Source organism: Anser brachyrhynchus, assembly GCF_964034855.1.
Source record: "Anser brachyrhynchus genome assembly, chromosome: Z".
Taxonomy (NCBI): Eukaryota; Metazoa; Chordata; class Aves; order Anseriformes; family Anatidae; genus Anser; species Anser brachyrhynchus.
Genome location: NC_137697.1, coordinates 9,266,537 through 9,284,481, shown reverse-complemented (window position 1 = coordinate 9,284,481; position 17,945 = coordinate 9,266,537). Strand labels below are relative to the sequence as shown.

Here is a 17,945-nt window from a genome sequence, read left to right as displayed (position 1 = left end):
AAACATCTTAGTGCAAAAGGTGCTGGAGGCAGCCAAATGATTAAGTGGGATTACTGGTCCCAGACTAACATATGTAGTTTCCTGCAGTTACTCTTCTAAAAACCTTCCCCTTAATCTCTAGTTTCTGTATCATATGTACATGAGAAAAAGAGCAGATACATATATGCCAGAGAAGAACCAGCATCTGTCATGCAGCTCAAGGCATATTGCTCCTCTCTAACTTTGCTATGCAAGTGGCGTGGATCTGAAGTCATCCTAAGACTTTGTCTTTCCATAACTTTTTCCACCTCCAAGTTCTTCAGAGGCATTGATTAACTTAGCTCTCCACTCCAGTGAAGAAGGTACACACACATTAACATGAACATAGCGCAGAGAGAGGCGAAATACCCTGAACAATACAGTAAAACACATGGGGAAGCTGGGAAACAGGCTCCTAGGTAAGAGGCCTTGGCTGTGATTCTGAAGGCTGGGAATGTCTAGGGGACTGCAATTCTTGCTCACAGAGGCAGCACCTCTTGTAACAAACAGCAGACCCACACCAGTACATCAGGAAAGTTAAACTACTCATTTAATCTGACTATTTGACTAAGCATCAGGGGAGGGGTGGGGGTTTTAGATATTACTGATATTTACTTCCTTATTTCCCAGTGCCTAGACCTTGCTGTCTCTAATACCATTGGCCTGGCAATGCACCTGGGAATTACGTCTACTCCATGTCACTGAGAAAAAGCAGCAAATCAAGTTAAAGAGAGTTGCAGTGAAACTCGCTGTGGGAGTAACTATTTGAATGTAGGTCTGTCATGGCTTGGGGAGGCACCCCATCATCTTACCTTTACTCTTGTATGAGGTTCTGCTTGTAAAACACTGCTGAGCACTGTAACATTTGACAGTAACACAATGCATTTTGCCTTGATGGAAATACCAATATTGCATTAACAGAACAACCCCTTAACATGACTAAAAAAGACTGATAGAATTTTCTGAAGAAACTGCACTAAATGGATTTCCCATACACTTTAATAGCACAACACCAAGTGATATACTGACAAAAGAAGCATTTTGCAAAAACATGCATTTTTTTTTTCAACTGCCAGTCACATGGTCTTTCCAACTAGTGTTTTAGATTTGTGATAGGCTGTCTTGGCTGACAGCCAGTCGGTCCTAAATATAGTGGAAAACCAAATATTTAAGTGTAAGTCTGAACAGATAGATTTTTCTTCTTTTAAAAAAAAAAAAAAATTCCCTTCAAGTACTACAAATTCTGCTACAGATGCAGCTATAGATGGATATTTTTCCTCCAAAGGAAGTATTGTATCGCCTGGATTCCCAAGGTGATACTACAGGAGAGCAAATACTGAAGTACTATTACGTATTGCTTTGAGTGTCATAATTTATAAAAATGTCTCAAAGTGTTGTATGATACAGAAAAGAACACAGATAAATCATAGAAGCATATACATTAGGTACTGTATACTTTCAGCATGTGTTGACTGCCAGCTTGTAACATATACACCTGCATATGGGAGTGCTAGAAAGAATCGTATTGAACATGATTTATTAACTATGGTATCAGAAAACTGCCTGTACCTGCATGTAGCTCTTGAACACTCCACTTTGCACAACCATAGTCCATTACCCAGTTACCTCACCTGTATGGTAATACCTGGGCAATACTCTTTGAATGGGAATGAAACAGGTCTACTGCAAAGAAACCATAGACAAGGGCATTTTATTGAGTTTCTACAGTAATTCACAACATCCAGGTCTGACCTAGGATTTTGATATTCTTCTCTTTTCTGTTTCTCAAGTAACTGTGGTCTTCAGTTTCTCCCTTCAATGGCTTTGTGCTGGACAATCTCCAGCCTTTTTCCCACATGAGAACATCTCACTTGCTCCTTCACAGGGCAACTTTTGTCTTTCCTCCAGCTCTGTTAATAGGCTCTGAAAAAAATAATCATCTTGCCCCAGGAGACATTCTCAGCACACTAAAAGGAAACAATTGTACTACTGAACCAAAGAGTAGATCTCCAAGAGCTTGCACTGATCGCTGGCACAATATATCCTGCGCAATAGATCACCGGCTCTAAGCCAGAACTGAGGAAATACTGTCATGTAAAGGCTACTAATAATAGACCCAATCCTGTCAGCTGGGAGCCAAGACGAGATGACATCATTTGTTCAATTCTCCTGGCAGAAGGTTGAACTCTGATTCATAACATGGCCCTTGAGCATCAACTGCATGGTCATCACCGGCTCGTCACTGCCTTTAGCTGTTTCCTCAAACTTGCTTAAAGGTGGTTGATTTTTATTTCATTTTTAATTTTTCGATTTTTTTAATGTGAAGGCTTTGGGTTTTTTTGTTTGTTTATTTTGCTGTTGTTGTTTGTTTTTAAACTAAATACTGGGAAAATTAAAACAAACCAAAGAGAATACCCTTCCCCACTGTTGGCTTCACACTGTTACACCACTTCCAATGCTTGATGATATCATTCTGATACATATCCTGATTACCAATCTCCTTCCAATCCTCCTCCAAACCTCCTTTCTCACATAAATCATTCTGGTCTCATTTCTATCACTTGAATAGCACATTTCCCCTCTTCATCACATGTCGGCCTTTATCTTGTCTTAGACACTTCTGTCAGAACTTTGAGTGTGACCCATTCTACCATATGAATAAAAGGCAATTTGAAGTAAATTAAATTACAATTTTAATTTGATAATTGAAATTTAAAGTAATACCTTAGTAACAAACAAACAAAAAAATTACATAATGTGAAACTTACCGTGGAATATGGAATTCCAAAGAGATCCATCCTTCTTAGTTTTGAAAGTCCTGGTAAACAAAGACAAATAATTAGCATGTCATAATAATAATTAAGACAATTTTCCTTTCATAGCCATGAAAGAAATTCCTCCTTTTCTTACTGTCACCTGTGCCTTCCCTGTCCCTTCGGCTGCATTGCAGTAATCACACAGACTGAAAAGCTTTTGATTTGTTTTTGCACTTGCACATCTATTGCACTAACTTTATTGGATGCCACATGCATTATTCTCTCGGGAATTAAGACTGTCTTTATTAGTTGCCCATTAGGAACAACAGATGATGTTGATTAACAGTTTAAAGAAAACAAACACAATTCTGATTATTTTTTTTAAAGCTTTCCTTTGAGTGCCATATTTAACTAGTTCCTTGGGGAATGCTCTTCAAAGCCAGGCCCATTTAGTTGATAAGTGTCTGCTACTACATACCAAGCATTCAACTGAGCAGAAAAGAAATTACTGGGACTGTGAGCCTGCCTAATTTAGGCAGATGCTCCCGTCCTGTCTACGATTACAGGACATTTTATTTTTCCCCTGCAACCTGATGAGCAAAAAAAGAAGGTTCAGGACATGACATTTTCCAGGGTTATGCAGCTGTGTTAAATCTATTGAACGGCAGCTAAGATCCGTATACCTTACCATAAATCAGTAAATACCATACAATGGGAAAGAGAGTTTTATAGCTATTGCTTTTACTTTGGGCTGCAAGTTTACAGATTTTCAGATTTGGGAAGAGAGGCTTTGCTCCAAAGTCATTATTTTTCTGTCATTTTGTATGCCAAATATAAATGCTGGATGCTCTATTCCCAACTCAAACCACGATCATGTATACTTTCTCCTTCGCTGCCGATGAAGAAGCAGAATACTTTTAATCCACTACCACTTAAAGAGTTAGAGTGATGACAAATGAATATCACTTGTTGACCCAGCACCTTCAGTCAGGTGCAGGGTAATGAAATCCCACCATACACTGCTTTCCACAGCAAAGCCAGCTCCCTGTGTTTCCTGATGGCTTTGTTCTCAGAGCAGAGAAGCTCTTTTTTACCATCTCTAACCCTTCTAAATTTTTGTAGAAGATGTGGCTTGCTAATTAAATGAGACACGGCTTTACCATATGAGTTGCACACATACTGTAACTTTTCTCTCTTCACCTGCCGCATTTAGCATGGGAGAGGCTGATGTTCTCTGTGCGGCCAATGCAGTCAAAGATTAGCATGTGGCCAGATGGAGGCTTTACAGGACAATGTCCCTGAATAGACCGGGGAACCTTCCACAGAATCACAGAATAATTCAGGCTGGAAGGGACCTCTGGAGGTCACCTAGTCCAACCCTCCGCTCCAAGCTGGGCCAACTTCAAGTGTAGATCAGATTTCTCAGGGTGTTCCAGTCTCGAAATGGGCTGGTCTCTGACAGTGCGCAGTAGTGGCACTTCCCAGAACAACAACCATATATAGCAGCTTCCCAGTAAATTAGCTACAGAACAAACAAATTTAATTCCAGCCACTACTCTTTCACCGTTTGGTAATTCCATGACGGAAGACACTTAACACTTCCCTAAATATCTGTCTTCCCCTCATCCCTATAGAAGAAGGGCAACCAGCTCTACAGAAGAGTGGTTATAGAGTATTAAAGACTAGAAGTTTGGTGCCTTAAATCTACATAATATTAACACATTAGTATCCCCTCTGCAACACGTCCAAGTCACCTTCAGTTTGTCCCATCCCTGGGACATTAAACCAGACTTTCTTCTCAGCAACCAAATAACCATTTGTACCTATGATGAATACAGCTGAAGTATTACCTAAATCAGCCCATAATATTTTTTGTTGCAGGTTTTTTGCACACTGAAAACTAAAACAAAATCCTAAAAGAAAACAAATATATTTAACAATGTCTGCAGCATTTGAGGCCTCAGGCACAGAGAAGTACCTTGTTGATACAGCTGTGGTTCCCTTAGGGCAACTAATTCTGGCTGGCAGTAGCACATTTCCAATGAAACCTAGAAGTCTTCCACAAGCATGCAGAATTTCCAGTTGCCTTTTCACAGAACACTTTCTGTACCTTACTAGACAAAAATCTCCCAATCTAAGCAGCTTTTAGATTAACGGATAAGCACACAGGAAAAACACAGAAAAACAAACAAAGAACAACAAAAACAACAACAACAAAAAAACACTAATAAAATCATCACAATGGGAGGAAAGAGTTATAATAATTAGAAAAGAAGTTCAAATTAAGATATTTTTCTCATAAAGTCATGCTCTTCATTCAGGACTTTTTTTTTCTTTAATTGTTGTTGTTGGACGGGGGTGAAGGAGATTTCTTTTTGTCCAAAAGGGAGAGAAAATGCAAAATCAAAGTTGGCTTGATTTTCAGGTTTCCAGAACTGCAGATTGTAAAGGCTTATCCTTTAGTTTCAAACAGCACTAGGGGAAAAAACAAACAACCCCCCACACTTAAAGCAATGTAGGTATTTCTGTCCCTACTTTTCAGAAAAAAAGCTTAGTGTATATTTTCATGAGTGTGAGAATAAACCTGGGAGAAACTTAAGTCAGGATGACTTGAAGGAAGAGAAATGCCAGGCCAGATGCCAATTATGTTATTAATGGCAAAATTAGAGTTTGTTCCCTTTAAATTCTCCTACCACTATTACTCTCATTACTACTACAGTACAAGGATTTTTATACAAGACAGCAGTGTACACTAAATCCATGCATAAAACCTAGACCACAGACACTTGCATCCTAATTCCACTTTTATTATTCTCAATAAAATGGAGTCTTTGAAAACCATAAAGGATCAGTGATGGGAACAAGTACATTGTCCAGCTGTTTTAGACATAATGACTAGCACACAGGTAAAGCAGTTAGAAAACTGAAAATAGTTTAATTATGTACAGACCAGCGATGGCCAGTACCATGTCCATCTCTTACTATACTAAAAAAGGCATCGTAAGACCACTGAACTTCTGGGAGGAGCAAGGTAGTCTGCAGTCTCCTGCAAGAAAGGCAGGTGTCTGCCCATGCCCGTTCTCCATCTACAAGGCCAAGATCTTTTAGGGATGCTGTAGTGTGGCCGGGACCTGCGGCGCAAGGAGGTGCGATATTCCCCCTCCATCTCAAGGACATGGAATCACCTCAAGGAAACTTTCCCATTCCCTGCTTACCCTGACCCTGAACAACTCCCCTTGTGAAGCAGTTTTGTGCAAGGGCTTTGCTGGGCCAGGGGAGGATCCTCACCCCGAGTGGAAGCTGGCAGGCAGGCAGGCAGGGGGCAGCTCAGGTGAGGCAGGGGACGGGAAGGGCAGCGGACAGCACAAAGCCGGCCCACACCAGGGCATCCCAAAGCAGGAGTCAAATGAGCATTCAGGATAACATCAGCAGCTCATCAGTTTGATATAGTTGACCACACATGCTATTTGGATGGCAGTACTCCAGTGGTATTGGTAGATCAGCCACTACAAAGAAACTCTTGAAGCAGCATGGAGAATTTAGACACACGGCTCCCATGAACTTCAGCGAGAACGATGCATCTGTCTCCGGCGGTAGCTTTGAAGCTCTCGGCCAAAAGTATTCTTAGCCCTACTGTCATGCATGTCCCCAAAGAGACAAAAAAAGAAGGTGTGAGCATATGAGACTGAGAACGGACGTGGTTGAGGAAGTGAGAGACCAAGCAGAGTCTGATCTAGGAGCCCTGCAGAGACGGATCATGTCCCTCAGGCTTTATGTTATCAACACTTATTTGGAGGCAAAGGACAGGGTTTTTTTTTCTCAGCGGAACGAGGGAGCCAGTCTGGCGCACTGGGCTGCCGTCATTGAGCCTGCTTTCGTGGCATTCCCAGACCACTGAAGTTACCTCAGGTATCTCAACTTGACACTGCAGACCCAGAAAATAGAAGACGCAAGGCAGAGGAAATGACAGGAGGATACAAAGGGGAGAATGCCTTGCAAGAGCTGAATTTGCAAATGTTCCAGATCAAGTCTCATCTCTGTTTTTGAATTGTCTGTATTTTCTTAGCAAATATGTGGACGTGAAAAGAGAAAAACAGATTCTATACTGGTGAAAACAACCTCTCTTCATCAGTGAAGTTCATCGTCAATGCACCTCCTTGCTTTGCATTGGTACACACAGGTTTTTACTCTGACTGCTGCACAAGGTTGAATTTCCTTCCACAACTGCACCTGCCTCCTTTACTTTGTGTGTGGCCTCTTGCTTTACCACAACGCTGATATCATCTGCTTCTAGTTGAGAAGGCCTAGGTCCAGCTCTAGAAAGGTGTGGCTAGAGCACATTAATAACAAGCTGTGAATCTTAGACTTTCCTGGAGTCTGGTATTACTTATTCTGTGTTTTTTGTTTGTTTGTTTGTTTTTTTAATGTGGAAAAATTAACTGCAGACTCATTGGCACAATTGTGTGTTACTCCATTCCTATCCCCGGTGAACTGAACCAAGCAGTCAGAGCTCTCTGTGATGATTAGGAGATACGGGGAGCAGCTTTGAAACAACACTCTGTACCTAGCAAAGGCAATTTTTGGAGAGGAGACAAGAATTACAGTATCTTAGATGTGGTTTATGTAGGCCCTAGAAATAAGAAAGATGTCTGAAAGTTTGGTTAAAGTCAAGGTCAATAACCTTATATGCTGAGAAATTAACTAGCAATTCTTGCTCTTTGTTGCATCTCTAAGGACAGAATGTTAGTCCATAGTCTGAACTCAACCAAGCATAACACTGCTATCGTATGTCCTTTATCAGCTGCAACACTCCTTGGAGCTTGACAGTTTGAAACTACATTTTCATGTTGGTGTTGTATTTTCCACAAATCCTGGAAGTCAAATACTCTTGGAATAACAGAGGAGATATGAGATTGCCAACTAGAGTGGATATTCATTTTCATTATTTGTTCCTATAAATAGGGATGATCTTTTTTTTCTGGAACATAGTCTCATGTAGAGCGATACCTTTTCCTGAGATGGCATCAAAGAGGTGCAAAGCAAGTTTAAAACTCTCACTACTCCACCTCCCTCCAAAGCTGCACTCACTATAGACAGGGCGGATGCAAGGACTTGTAATCATGCTGCTAGCTACAAGCCCCAACAAATCTGAACTTTGCAGGTGTAAAACCAGAACCATGAAATTTCCTTTCCACTTGAAAAGCCATTCCTACGCGTTAGGTTGCCTGTGTTTTGTCTCTTTTCTGCTCTCCCAAAATAAAAAGTAGACTTAACAAATGCAACAAAGACTACATACAGAGAACAGGAGTATTTCCACAGCCACCAAATGCCAAAGAGACTGCCAGCTTTAATGATTCAGTTAACGACACTGATGACATGCATGTAACACATTACATGAAATGACCACCGGGGCTTTCTTTTTGATGGTATTTCATTCTTTGGAATTTTAGCTTAGCTTACTTTCAAGATAGCAATGTATATTCTTAGCTGCATAAGTTTTATTCTGCATCACTAACCATTGAAAAATCACAAGTTAGGGACTAACATCATAATTGGTGTCAATGAACTTTGAGCCTGAGAATGCTCTTTCCAAGTCTTCCTAATTACATGCAACGTAAACTCACTTTAAAAACTGGCACATTTTAATTCTTCTGCAAGCCTAGCTCCAGAAGCTCTGGTTTTAAGAAAAGCAGATAATGCCCATAATTAAATCAAAGGTGAATGAGATGATAGACAGTAACCCTCTCCAAATTTTGTTTTGTTTTTTGTTTTGTTTTTAATATACAATAGACTCTGAAACAAAAGCAACAAAAAATGAGAAGTAAATCCAGTTTGACAGGATTCTTTAGATTATACATCCTGTAGAGCAGAGACTGGCTTTATACAACACTTGGCACTCAGAGCCCAGGTCTTAGTCAGGACCATGATATATTCCAAGAATTTACGCACATTCAAATGGAGACTGAAGATGGCTGAGTACGGGGTTTCTGCCACTGAACTGCAAAAGTCCAAATACCCATTTATGCAACAGGATTAAGGAAAGCAGACATGGAAACTAAATTCTTTCCAGTCAGCTGTTTCAAACTGAAATGTGGTTAAATCGTTAATTTCATTAAAATATACTTAGCATTAAAAACCTACAGGAAATACTGAGCATGGCAGCCAGCAATGCAAAATAGAACAGAACATTTCCAGTGCTATTGTAAAGGAACTGTGTGGGTGTCACTATTTTCTCTTCAGAGAAGAAAAAAAAGAGTGAAATAGAGAAAGAGAGAAAGAAAGTGAGAAAGAGAGAAAGAATCGGCTGTATACAAATCAGTGCTTACATAATACATAACAGTCCTGCAGTTTCTCACACCACATCTGCCCCCTTCGCTGGAAGTTGCCATTAAAATATCAGTCCCTACAGATTACACCACGGCTCAGCTCCTGTCAGTGTACTTCAGACTTCTGAAGTATCACATATGTTAAATAATGCCTAGCAATTTCATGGTTTCTGAAATTTAGTGATTTTTTTTTTATATTAATTTAGGGTATTGTAAAATTTACTGCTTATATGTTCTCTGGGAAATACAACGGCAGCTGGCTTTATTCACTTCTTGTTCAGTGTTCTTCAGAAGCAGGCACAACCTTCCAGCTCTTGGGAATGTTGCAAGGGTACACTACCCCGTATTTGAGGACACCTGCACCAAAGCAACTTCATTCTGTGCCTTCATCACTCTTAGGATCATTCTACTGAAAACCATACTGATTCGAATTCAGCAGTCTTTTAGGACACGGGTACTACTTGGTGGGGAGAAAGTGGCAGGTAGGTTTTCCATCTCACAGTCACTGGCACACTGTGCATCAAGCAGAAGGACCAGTGCCCTCCCTCCCAGACGGCCATTTGTTTAGGAGATGGAAACTGAGCTAATGCAACAAAAGGTCATCCTCATGTGGCAGCTGCCATTCCCTGGGCATGAGACCTACACTAACCTTGACAACGTCAGAACTATCCCAGCCCACCATGGTTTGACCAATAGCTTAGTTCACTTGTGGGTGTGGCTAGATGTATAGACATTTATAGAACTATGAAGTTCATTTCAGGTCCACATGGGCACTTCCAAAATTACATCAGGACTGCTCTGCACAGACAGCTATGGTCACTGCCTGTGTGAGCTCCTTCAGCCAACACAGGTACTCAGACTTTTTTGCAAATGAAGCTAACACTACCATTTTGACGTCAGTAGATAATCATGCATCAGCTAAACTTGAAAACCAGGGACAATTTCTTAATATGTTTAAGATTTTATTCACCCAAATGAGCTTGCAAATAACTTCTAAAACTGAGACAGCACAACTTATGAACCATACTGTAAAATATGAAAACAGCCTGCAACTCTGAAGCATCCTGGCCTAGAAACAGGAATGAATTTGTCACTAGGATGCATGTCTTGAAGAGGAGCATGCATCTTCCTCTGAAAGATTTCCACTCCTCCATGAGTTGTGCTTTATTCTTAAAACCTCTGTCAGGGGAAAATAAAATTTGACTTCAGGGATTTGAAGGTTGCCAGGCTGCCAGACCTGTTTAAATAATTGACACTGGCTAAGAAAACAAGCTCCAAATGTACTGAGCAGTGAGCAGTCCTGTGAAAGTTGGAGCTGAGGACTGTTACGCTGCTCTGCATTTGCAGTATTCAAGCACCAGTGCATCTGTGTTGCAGCCTGGAGTGGTGACCTCAGCTTGGGTGCAAGGGAGAGACATACCCAGGCTAGCCTGGACACTCGAAGCCGTTAGGTTGAAGCAGAACAGGTCTCAAAGAGGACTGTCCAAAACCCACTGTGTATAGCTACTCAACACTTCACTGATAGCTCAGGTACAGCTACACAAACCATCAGACTTGGAGAGGCAGCATACACAAACCTTACCAGTTCTGTTCCAGTTCTACAGCAGCTGTATTCACAGTCCAGGTGCATAAAATTACTCTTGATGTGCAAAATAAATGGGCAACATTGCCAGCTGCAAGTTACATACTTAGGAGAGGCTTTGCCCTCTCAGACAGCTGCAAGTACAGTGCCCAAAGCATCTCTACAACCTGGGCATGCTTGGCAGCTGTGATACCTTAGTCACATGCCATTACAGTCAAGCAAGCATGTTAGCTGCAGAAGACACGTGTTTTAACAGCAGTGGAGACACCAGTGGTAGGCTGGCATGAAGGAAAGAATTTTAACTGGCAAAAGTAGGGATGAGACTACCTTTTAGTCATGGCATCTGTACTGACAGGTTAAGGCTCCCTCAAAAAACCTGCCAGTATTTACTGTATGCACTCATGCTGAAGGACAACTATTTAAACAACTGCCTGAGAGTGCTTTTAAGAAATCAGCCAGAACTAAAGTCAGTGAAAGGAGAACGATCATTAAAACATTCTCAAAGCTTCCTAATATGTCTTGAAATAGTGTTCTTGCATATGGGAATGCTAGGAGATTAAGATCCAATATCTCATGATCTACTGTGTCTAGGAACAAGTACTTTAATACTATTGGAAATGTGCCCTCTTGGATTTTTGACTACATATTGTTTCCATCTGTAGCTGTAATAAGTGTCAAAGTCCCCTCTCCTAAGCCATTATTGTTTGCCATACATGGGTATGATTTTGGCTTAGAAGTCCACATTTTGAGGAAAAACAGATTATTGGTTGGTTTTGTGCATTTCTGTTTTAGGACGACACCTTTTAAATACAATTCAGAAGACTGGCATATTAGCATACAACAAGCAGCTTCAGAAGTGCAATTTATCAAAGAGCCCTCTGGATGATGGGTGTAACTTACTCAGCTTTCCTAAAATGTGACTGTATGTGGCAAAAATGTTTTTGCCACTCATTTGGCCATCAGTACAACACACACAAGTCCACTGCTTATGATTAATGGCATCACCCCAGTGCATGCCAGTAAAAATTTGTAGCTCATCACAGATCCTGTTTATAACAGTGTTTATCCTTTTTTCCCAAAGTTCTCCTACTTAGTTAGTATGAAAATGTCAGTATGTCTAGCACAATTTATTCCCAAACACTGGTTATTTTGAGAGAAAAATCAGCAAACACCTAATTGCTAGATTATTCAAGTCTATTTGTCTTTATGAAAAAAGTAGCTCTGAGACAGCTTTTTAAACCCAGCTCCACCCAAACTTTATTTTGGATATGCCAGTTGAGACTTCCAGTAATTTCTCTTTATACGCCTCACAACATTCATCCACGCAGCCCCTGGAGCCCCTTTTAGAGGACTTCAGTGACCAAAATAACACTTCTTAGATATTAATTACATGGGGAAAGGCAATTTTCAACATCAGTGTGACCATGGGATTCCAGAGACCTCACTGATCAATAACAATGTCAATGAAATTTTATCACAGAATCACAGAATCGTTTAGGTTGGAAGAGACCTCCAAGAACACCTAGTCCAACCTCTGACCTAACACTAACAAGTCCTACACTAAACCATATCACTAAGTGCTACATCTAAACGTCTTTTAAAGACCTCCAGGGATGGCGACTCAACCACCTCCCTGGGCAGCCCATTCCAATGCCTAACAACCCTTTCAGTAAAGAAGTTCTTCCTAATATCCAACCTAAACCTCCCCTGGCGCAACTTTAGCCCATTCCCCCTCGTCCTGTCACCAGGCACGTGGGAGAACAGACCAACCCCCACCTCTCTACAGCCTCCTTTAAGGTAACTGTAGAGAGCGATGGGGTCTCCCCTGAGCCTCCTCTTCTCGAGGCTAAACAACCCCAGCTCCCTCAGCCGCTCCTCGTAAGACTTGTTCTCCAGACCCCTCACCAGCTTCGTTGCCCTTCTCTGGACTCGCTCAAGCACCTCCATGTCCTTCTTGTAGTGAGGGGCCCAAAACTGAACACAGTACTCGAGGTCCAGCCTCACCAGAGCCAAGTACAGGGGGACAATCACCTCCTTAGACCTGCTGGCCACACTGCTTCTTATACAGGCCAGGATGCTGTTGGCCTTCTTGGCCACCTGAGCACACTGCTGGCTCATATTCAGCCGACTATCAACCAGTACTCCCAGGTCCTTCTCTGCCAGGCAGCTTTCTAACCACTCCTCTCCCAGCCTGTAGCACTGCTTGGGGTTGTTGCGCCCCAGGTGCAGGACCTGGCACTTGGCCTTGTTGAACTTCATGCAGTTGGCCTCAGCCCATCGCTCCAGCCTATCCAGATCCTCCTGCAGAGCCTTCCTGCCCTCGAGCAGATCAACACACGCACCTAACTTGGTGTCATCTGCAAACTTACTGAGGGTGCACTCGATCCCCTCATCTAGGTCATCGATAAAGATATTAAAGAGGACTGGCCCCAGCACTGAGCCCTGGGGGACTCCACTAGTAACCGGCCTCCAACTGGATTTGGCTCCATTCACCACAGCTCTCTGGGCCCGGCCATCCAGCCAGTTTTTAACCCAACAAAGCGTACACCAGTCCAAGCCACGAGCAGCCAGTTTCTTGAGGAGAATGTTGTGGGAAACGGTGTCAAAAGCCTTATCATGCTTTGGTTATGTTACCTCTTAATGCTCACAGTGATCTGCCCAGAAGCTCCAGCTCTGAAACTCTTCCAAGACATGATTCCAGTTCTAAACTTTTCTACTGGTAGCTTGCATCAAGAGAAGCTGGTCCAAACTTAAGATCCAAATGACCATCATCTCTGCTTGCACCTAGGTTTAACTAAACCCACACATTTTCAATTTTTACCGAACCCAAAGGTGAAAGTGCCATTAATTTGCCACCATAGCTACCTCCTTCAATTACATGCACTGACCTTCCTTTCCCTGTGTACTGACAGCTGATCCCATAGCTTTCCGGTTACTTTATGTGCAAGACAAAGGATAAATGGTGCTAAGCCAAGTAGGGCTGGAATACAGCACACTGTGACTGTAAGAAAAGGGAAATAATCGGTTGCTTATCATCTTCAGTCACTGTACCCATCCTGCCACTACAGATGTGATCAATAACCTGGCTGGAGGTTTAAGGAAATTCTGCTAAGTTTCCTTATGATCTCCTCCGCTGGCTTTGAGAGGTCAACAAAGGTACAAGAAAGTCCGGATTTGGTTCTTAGCTGCCCTATGATAAACATATTATTAACATTCAGAACTTCTCTTAAAATCTTCTGTGCTGAAACAGATAGCAAAAACATCTCCCAGCTCTTCCAGGCTAACTAGAAGAATAGAGCCATGTCTATTTGGCCCTTGTATAGCCACTTGGCAAACCACATGATTTCAAATCAGCTGAATATTTAACCTTGGTCCATAGTCCACTCCCTGCTCTTTTCTTCCCTGAAGATCTATGGTTCTTTCTTTCCTGCAAATGTTCAGTTTTGTACAAATCTCTTACAAGGTGTCCCAGTCTCAGATATACCCACAGCTACGGAACCTTGACTACCTTTCTGTTGGCCCTCCTACAGGGGGCAATTATATCCACCACATTAATGGAACAGACAGCTGGTGCAAGTAACTTTGCCATTTGCCACACCTAAACTTGACAGAAATCTTGAAAATCTGTACAGGCAATCTTTCAGCACAACTCCCACACAGAGGGGTCAGGTAAGCATTACCTCTTACTGTGTTGGGACTGGACAATGCAGAGGAATCTCGAAAGGCCAGCAAGTCACAAGTAGTCAATGTGTGTGTGTTGTTTACTGCCAATTATGAAGTGATCTAATTCCCATATCTATATGTAATCTGAAAAAAGCAATAAACACACCAGCAACTGAAGCCTCCTGGATACAGTCACATAAACTATGTCAGCCGTGGCTATGACAATGACAAGTGGACTTCTTGTCACAGTGCAGTTGTAGCTTGGTTATTGTGTGCAGGATGCCTGACTAGCCAAACTAGGGGAAAGGCACACTGAAGTGCCAAGAAAGGCGAGCAAATGAGAAAGAGCTTATGTGGCTAAGCCAGGAAACAGGTAGAGGCATTCTGACAGGAGGCAAGAGCCAGGAATACATGGTATACTGAGTGTTTAATGGGGTATATGAAGCGATTGTTTTCAGGGAGCTTCAGAGCAGTTTCTGAGAACTGTTCCAGTGCATGTTACATCAACGATATGGAGAGGTGCCCACCAGACAACCACAGGATGAAATTCACTTTTTTTCTGCTACTGCTAACATTGCCACCCAGTCTGGTCCTTTCAAGATGACATGAGAATAGCGAGAAAAAAGAATGGCAACCAAAATTTGTATTGCACAAATCCACTGCTTTACTAAGAGTACGGCTTCAAAGAAGAAAGAACACAACTCTGTATCTGCAAGTACAACACCTAACTACAACATCACACCAAAAATGTCCAGGTGGAGGTCAGTGACGAGTGGTGTCTCTCAGGGGTCTGTTCTGGGACCAGTACAGATTAATATCTCTATCAATGACATAGACAGTGGGATCGAGTGCACCCTTGGCAAGTTTGTAGATGACACCAAGCTGAGTGGTGCAGTTGATACAACAGAAGGAATGGATGCCATCCAGAGGGACCTGGACAAGCTTGAGAAGTGGGCCCACATGAAACTAATGAGGCTCAACAAGTCCAAGTGCAAGGTGCTGCACCTGGGCCAGGGCAATCCCAGACATGAGCACAGACTGGGAGAACCCACTGAGAGCAGCCCTGCAGAGAAGGACTTGGGGGCTCTGGTGGACAAAAAGCTCGACATGAGCCAGCAGTGTGTGCCTGCAGCCCAGAAGGCCAACTGCGTCCTGGGCTGCACCAACAGAGGGGTGGGCAGCAGGTGGAGGGAGGGGATGGTGCCCCTCTGCTCTGCCCTTGTGAGGCCCCACCTGCAGTGCTGCGTCCAGGGCTGGGGCCCCCAGCACAAGAAGGATGTGGGGCTGTTAGAGCAGGTCCAGAGAAGAGCCATGAGGATGATCAGAGAGCTGGAGCATGCCTCCTATGAAGACAGGCTGAGAGAGCTGGGGGTGTTCAGCCTGAAGAAGAGAAGGCTGAGAAGGTGAAGAGAAGGTGACATTATTTCAATTCTTCAGTACTTAAAAGGTGCTTATAAAAAAGATGGAAGGTAACTTCTTACATGGGCAGATAATGATAGGACAAGGGATGATGGTTTTAAGCCAGAAGACAGGAGATTTAGACTGGATATAAGGAAGAAGTTCTTCACTCGGAGGGTGTTGAGGCACTGGAACAGGCTGCCCAGAGAAGCTGTAGATGCCCCATCTCTGGAAGTGCTCAAGGCCAGGCTGGATGGGGCCTTGGCCAACTTGATCTAGTAGGTGGCATCCCTGCCAGTGGAAAGGGGGTTTGGACTAGATGATCTTTAAGGTCCCTTCCAATCCAAACAATTCTACGAAAAACTGGTTCCACCATTTGAGCAATGAGAGTGTGGGTTACTGAAAACACTGGACATTCATCTGCGTTGAAACAGTTTTGTGCTGCCTATTTTGTGAAAGTCAGAAGGACGGAAAATCAATTTTTATTTTTTCTCCCCTAAGACGAAAGTAAAACTATGCAATTAACTTATACGCCTATTGATTACATAATGAAAAGTGCAATTAGATATATTGCTTGCAAATCCTAACGTAGTCAATGGGAGCATGTGAAATCAATGCAAGCAAGTGGGTATATTTGAGTGTAGGCTCTAGATGGAAAGCAACATAGAAGAGGTAATCAAGTTAGTATTAAATACAGTTACACCGGTTCCGCTAGACCATACAAATCATTTCTAGAACACAAATAACAGCTCCACAAGTGAATGAGATCATTAAAGCCAATATACTTTTAAAATTTATTTGTTGAAAGCATGGCACGGAAAGCTTTACTTAGAAATGAAAAATCTAACAAATTGGCAAAAAATGTAGCATGGGAAGGAAATAAAAATAAATTCAGAACAGCAGGCACACCTGTCACAGATAAGAAAAAATAAAAGCTAGAAACTACTCCCTGACAGCTAAAAATTTACAGCAGTGCAAAGCACAAGTGACCACCCTCAGGTTAGTTCCACTCTGTAGAATACTCAAAAGCCTCTTCTGAAAATAATTATCATTTTCAGAATTAATCACATACATTTGAATGTGTGTGGACTTCCTAAGTGTACTCGTACAGATTCACTGGTATCTATTTTTTTTTTTTTGCAGAAGGGTTTGGAAGCGGTAAGAACAGATTCCCCCTTGTGCACCTTTTTCTTGCTGGATACAACAGTTGTGTGGGTACTCCAAGATGTATGTATTTTCACACCCAGAAGCACTTTCGTGCCAGACAAGTAACTTCCAGAATTCAATGCACAGGAATGAACATACAAAGATAAATATCCAAAAGAAAATAATTGAAAAAGCTAAGCTGCTCAGACCCACTTTCTTTCAACTGTACAACATTGCTTTTTTTATATCCTCTTTTCCTTTTTAACTGTGTTCATTAATACATTTCTGCTTATATTACATATATACCATAATACACACAGGAAGTGCAAAGGTATACAGCTTTTTACTATCCAGACTTCTGTGTATTTAAATGCATGCAGTTAACATTTCCTTAAATGCAGTCAAAAGTAATTCATAACAATCGCTTGACAGGATAGTAACAGACGAGAAGGTAATTAGTATGGAAACCATCAGGAATCTGTTTGCAAAACCAGCCAGCTTCCCTTCAACCAGCTGTAGGAGCATCAGCGAAGTTAAAAAAGAATCGAGGCCATTTTAGATCTCACATTTCAGAACAATTAATGCTGAATAAAAATCCCACCAGTGCTGTGTCTTCTATTAACAGTCCCCATTACTTCTGTACTGCAAAACAAATGAGGAAAAGATTTATGCAGGTACAATACCACTGCAGTGTAACCGCCCCAGAAGATATTAGCTTTACTAGGCAGAAGCTGTCACATGAGAGAATGAGGGACTAAAACACTGATGTGTCTGCTCCATCTGGTCCTGTTTTTATTGTATATACAAATTACATTTATAGGGCAAACTAGTAGCTGGTGGTAAGGTTCAGTAAGGGAAAAAAAAGGCCTTTTCCCCAGGAAATAATATTTACAAGAAGAAACTTAAATAAGCAAACATAACTCAAACAGAAAAATAGTAGATTCCCCTGTCTGGAAAATAGGCTGAGCCCACTGGTGAGATCCTAGTACCTTCCTGTATAGGAAGGGCATTTCTTCTCAGAAGCTTGTTTTGCCTGTCTCAAACAAGGCTGGAAGG

The 17,945-nt window shown here is 42.0% G+C and overlaps 1 protein-coding gene and 1 long non-coding RNA gene across 11 annotated transcripts in view; one reads left to right on the top strand and one right to left on the bottom strand.

Annotated features, from left to right (window-relative positions):
* The window catches only part of LOC308185138, a 210,939-nt gene that overhangs the window by 37,226 nt on the left and 155,768 nt on the right, over window positions 1-17,945 (top strand). The window lies entirely within an intron of this gene.
* LOC308185134 (uncharacterized protein) overlaps window positions 1-17,945 on the bottom strand; it is a 163,477-nt gene that overhangs the window by 71,415 nt on the left and 74,117 nt on the right. For 3 of the 10 annotated variants that reach the window (XR_013943138.1, XR_013943139.1, XM_080572901.1), the window contains exon 2: window positions 2,787-2,836. Coding sequence is in view for 1 of the 10 variants with exons in the window: in XM_080572901.1 (XP_080429027.1) it covers window positions 2,787-2,816 (30 nt within the window). In the remaining 9 variants the exon portion in view is untranslated. Of the gene's footprint in view, window positions 1-24; window positions 1,942-2,786; window positions 2,837-2,928; window positions 3,037-3,462; window positions 4,817-17,945 lie in introns of those variants that run through there. The other 7 variants (XR_013943140.1, XR_013943141.1, XR_013943143.1 and 4 more) reach the window with 5 other exon arrangements.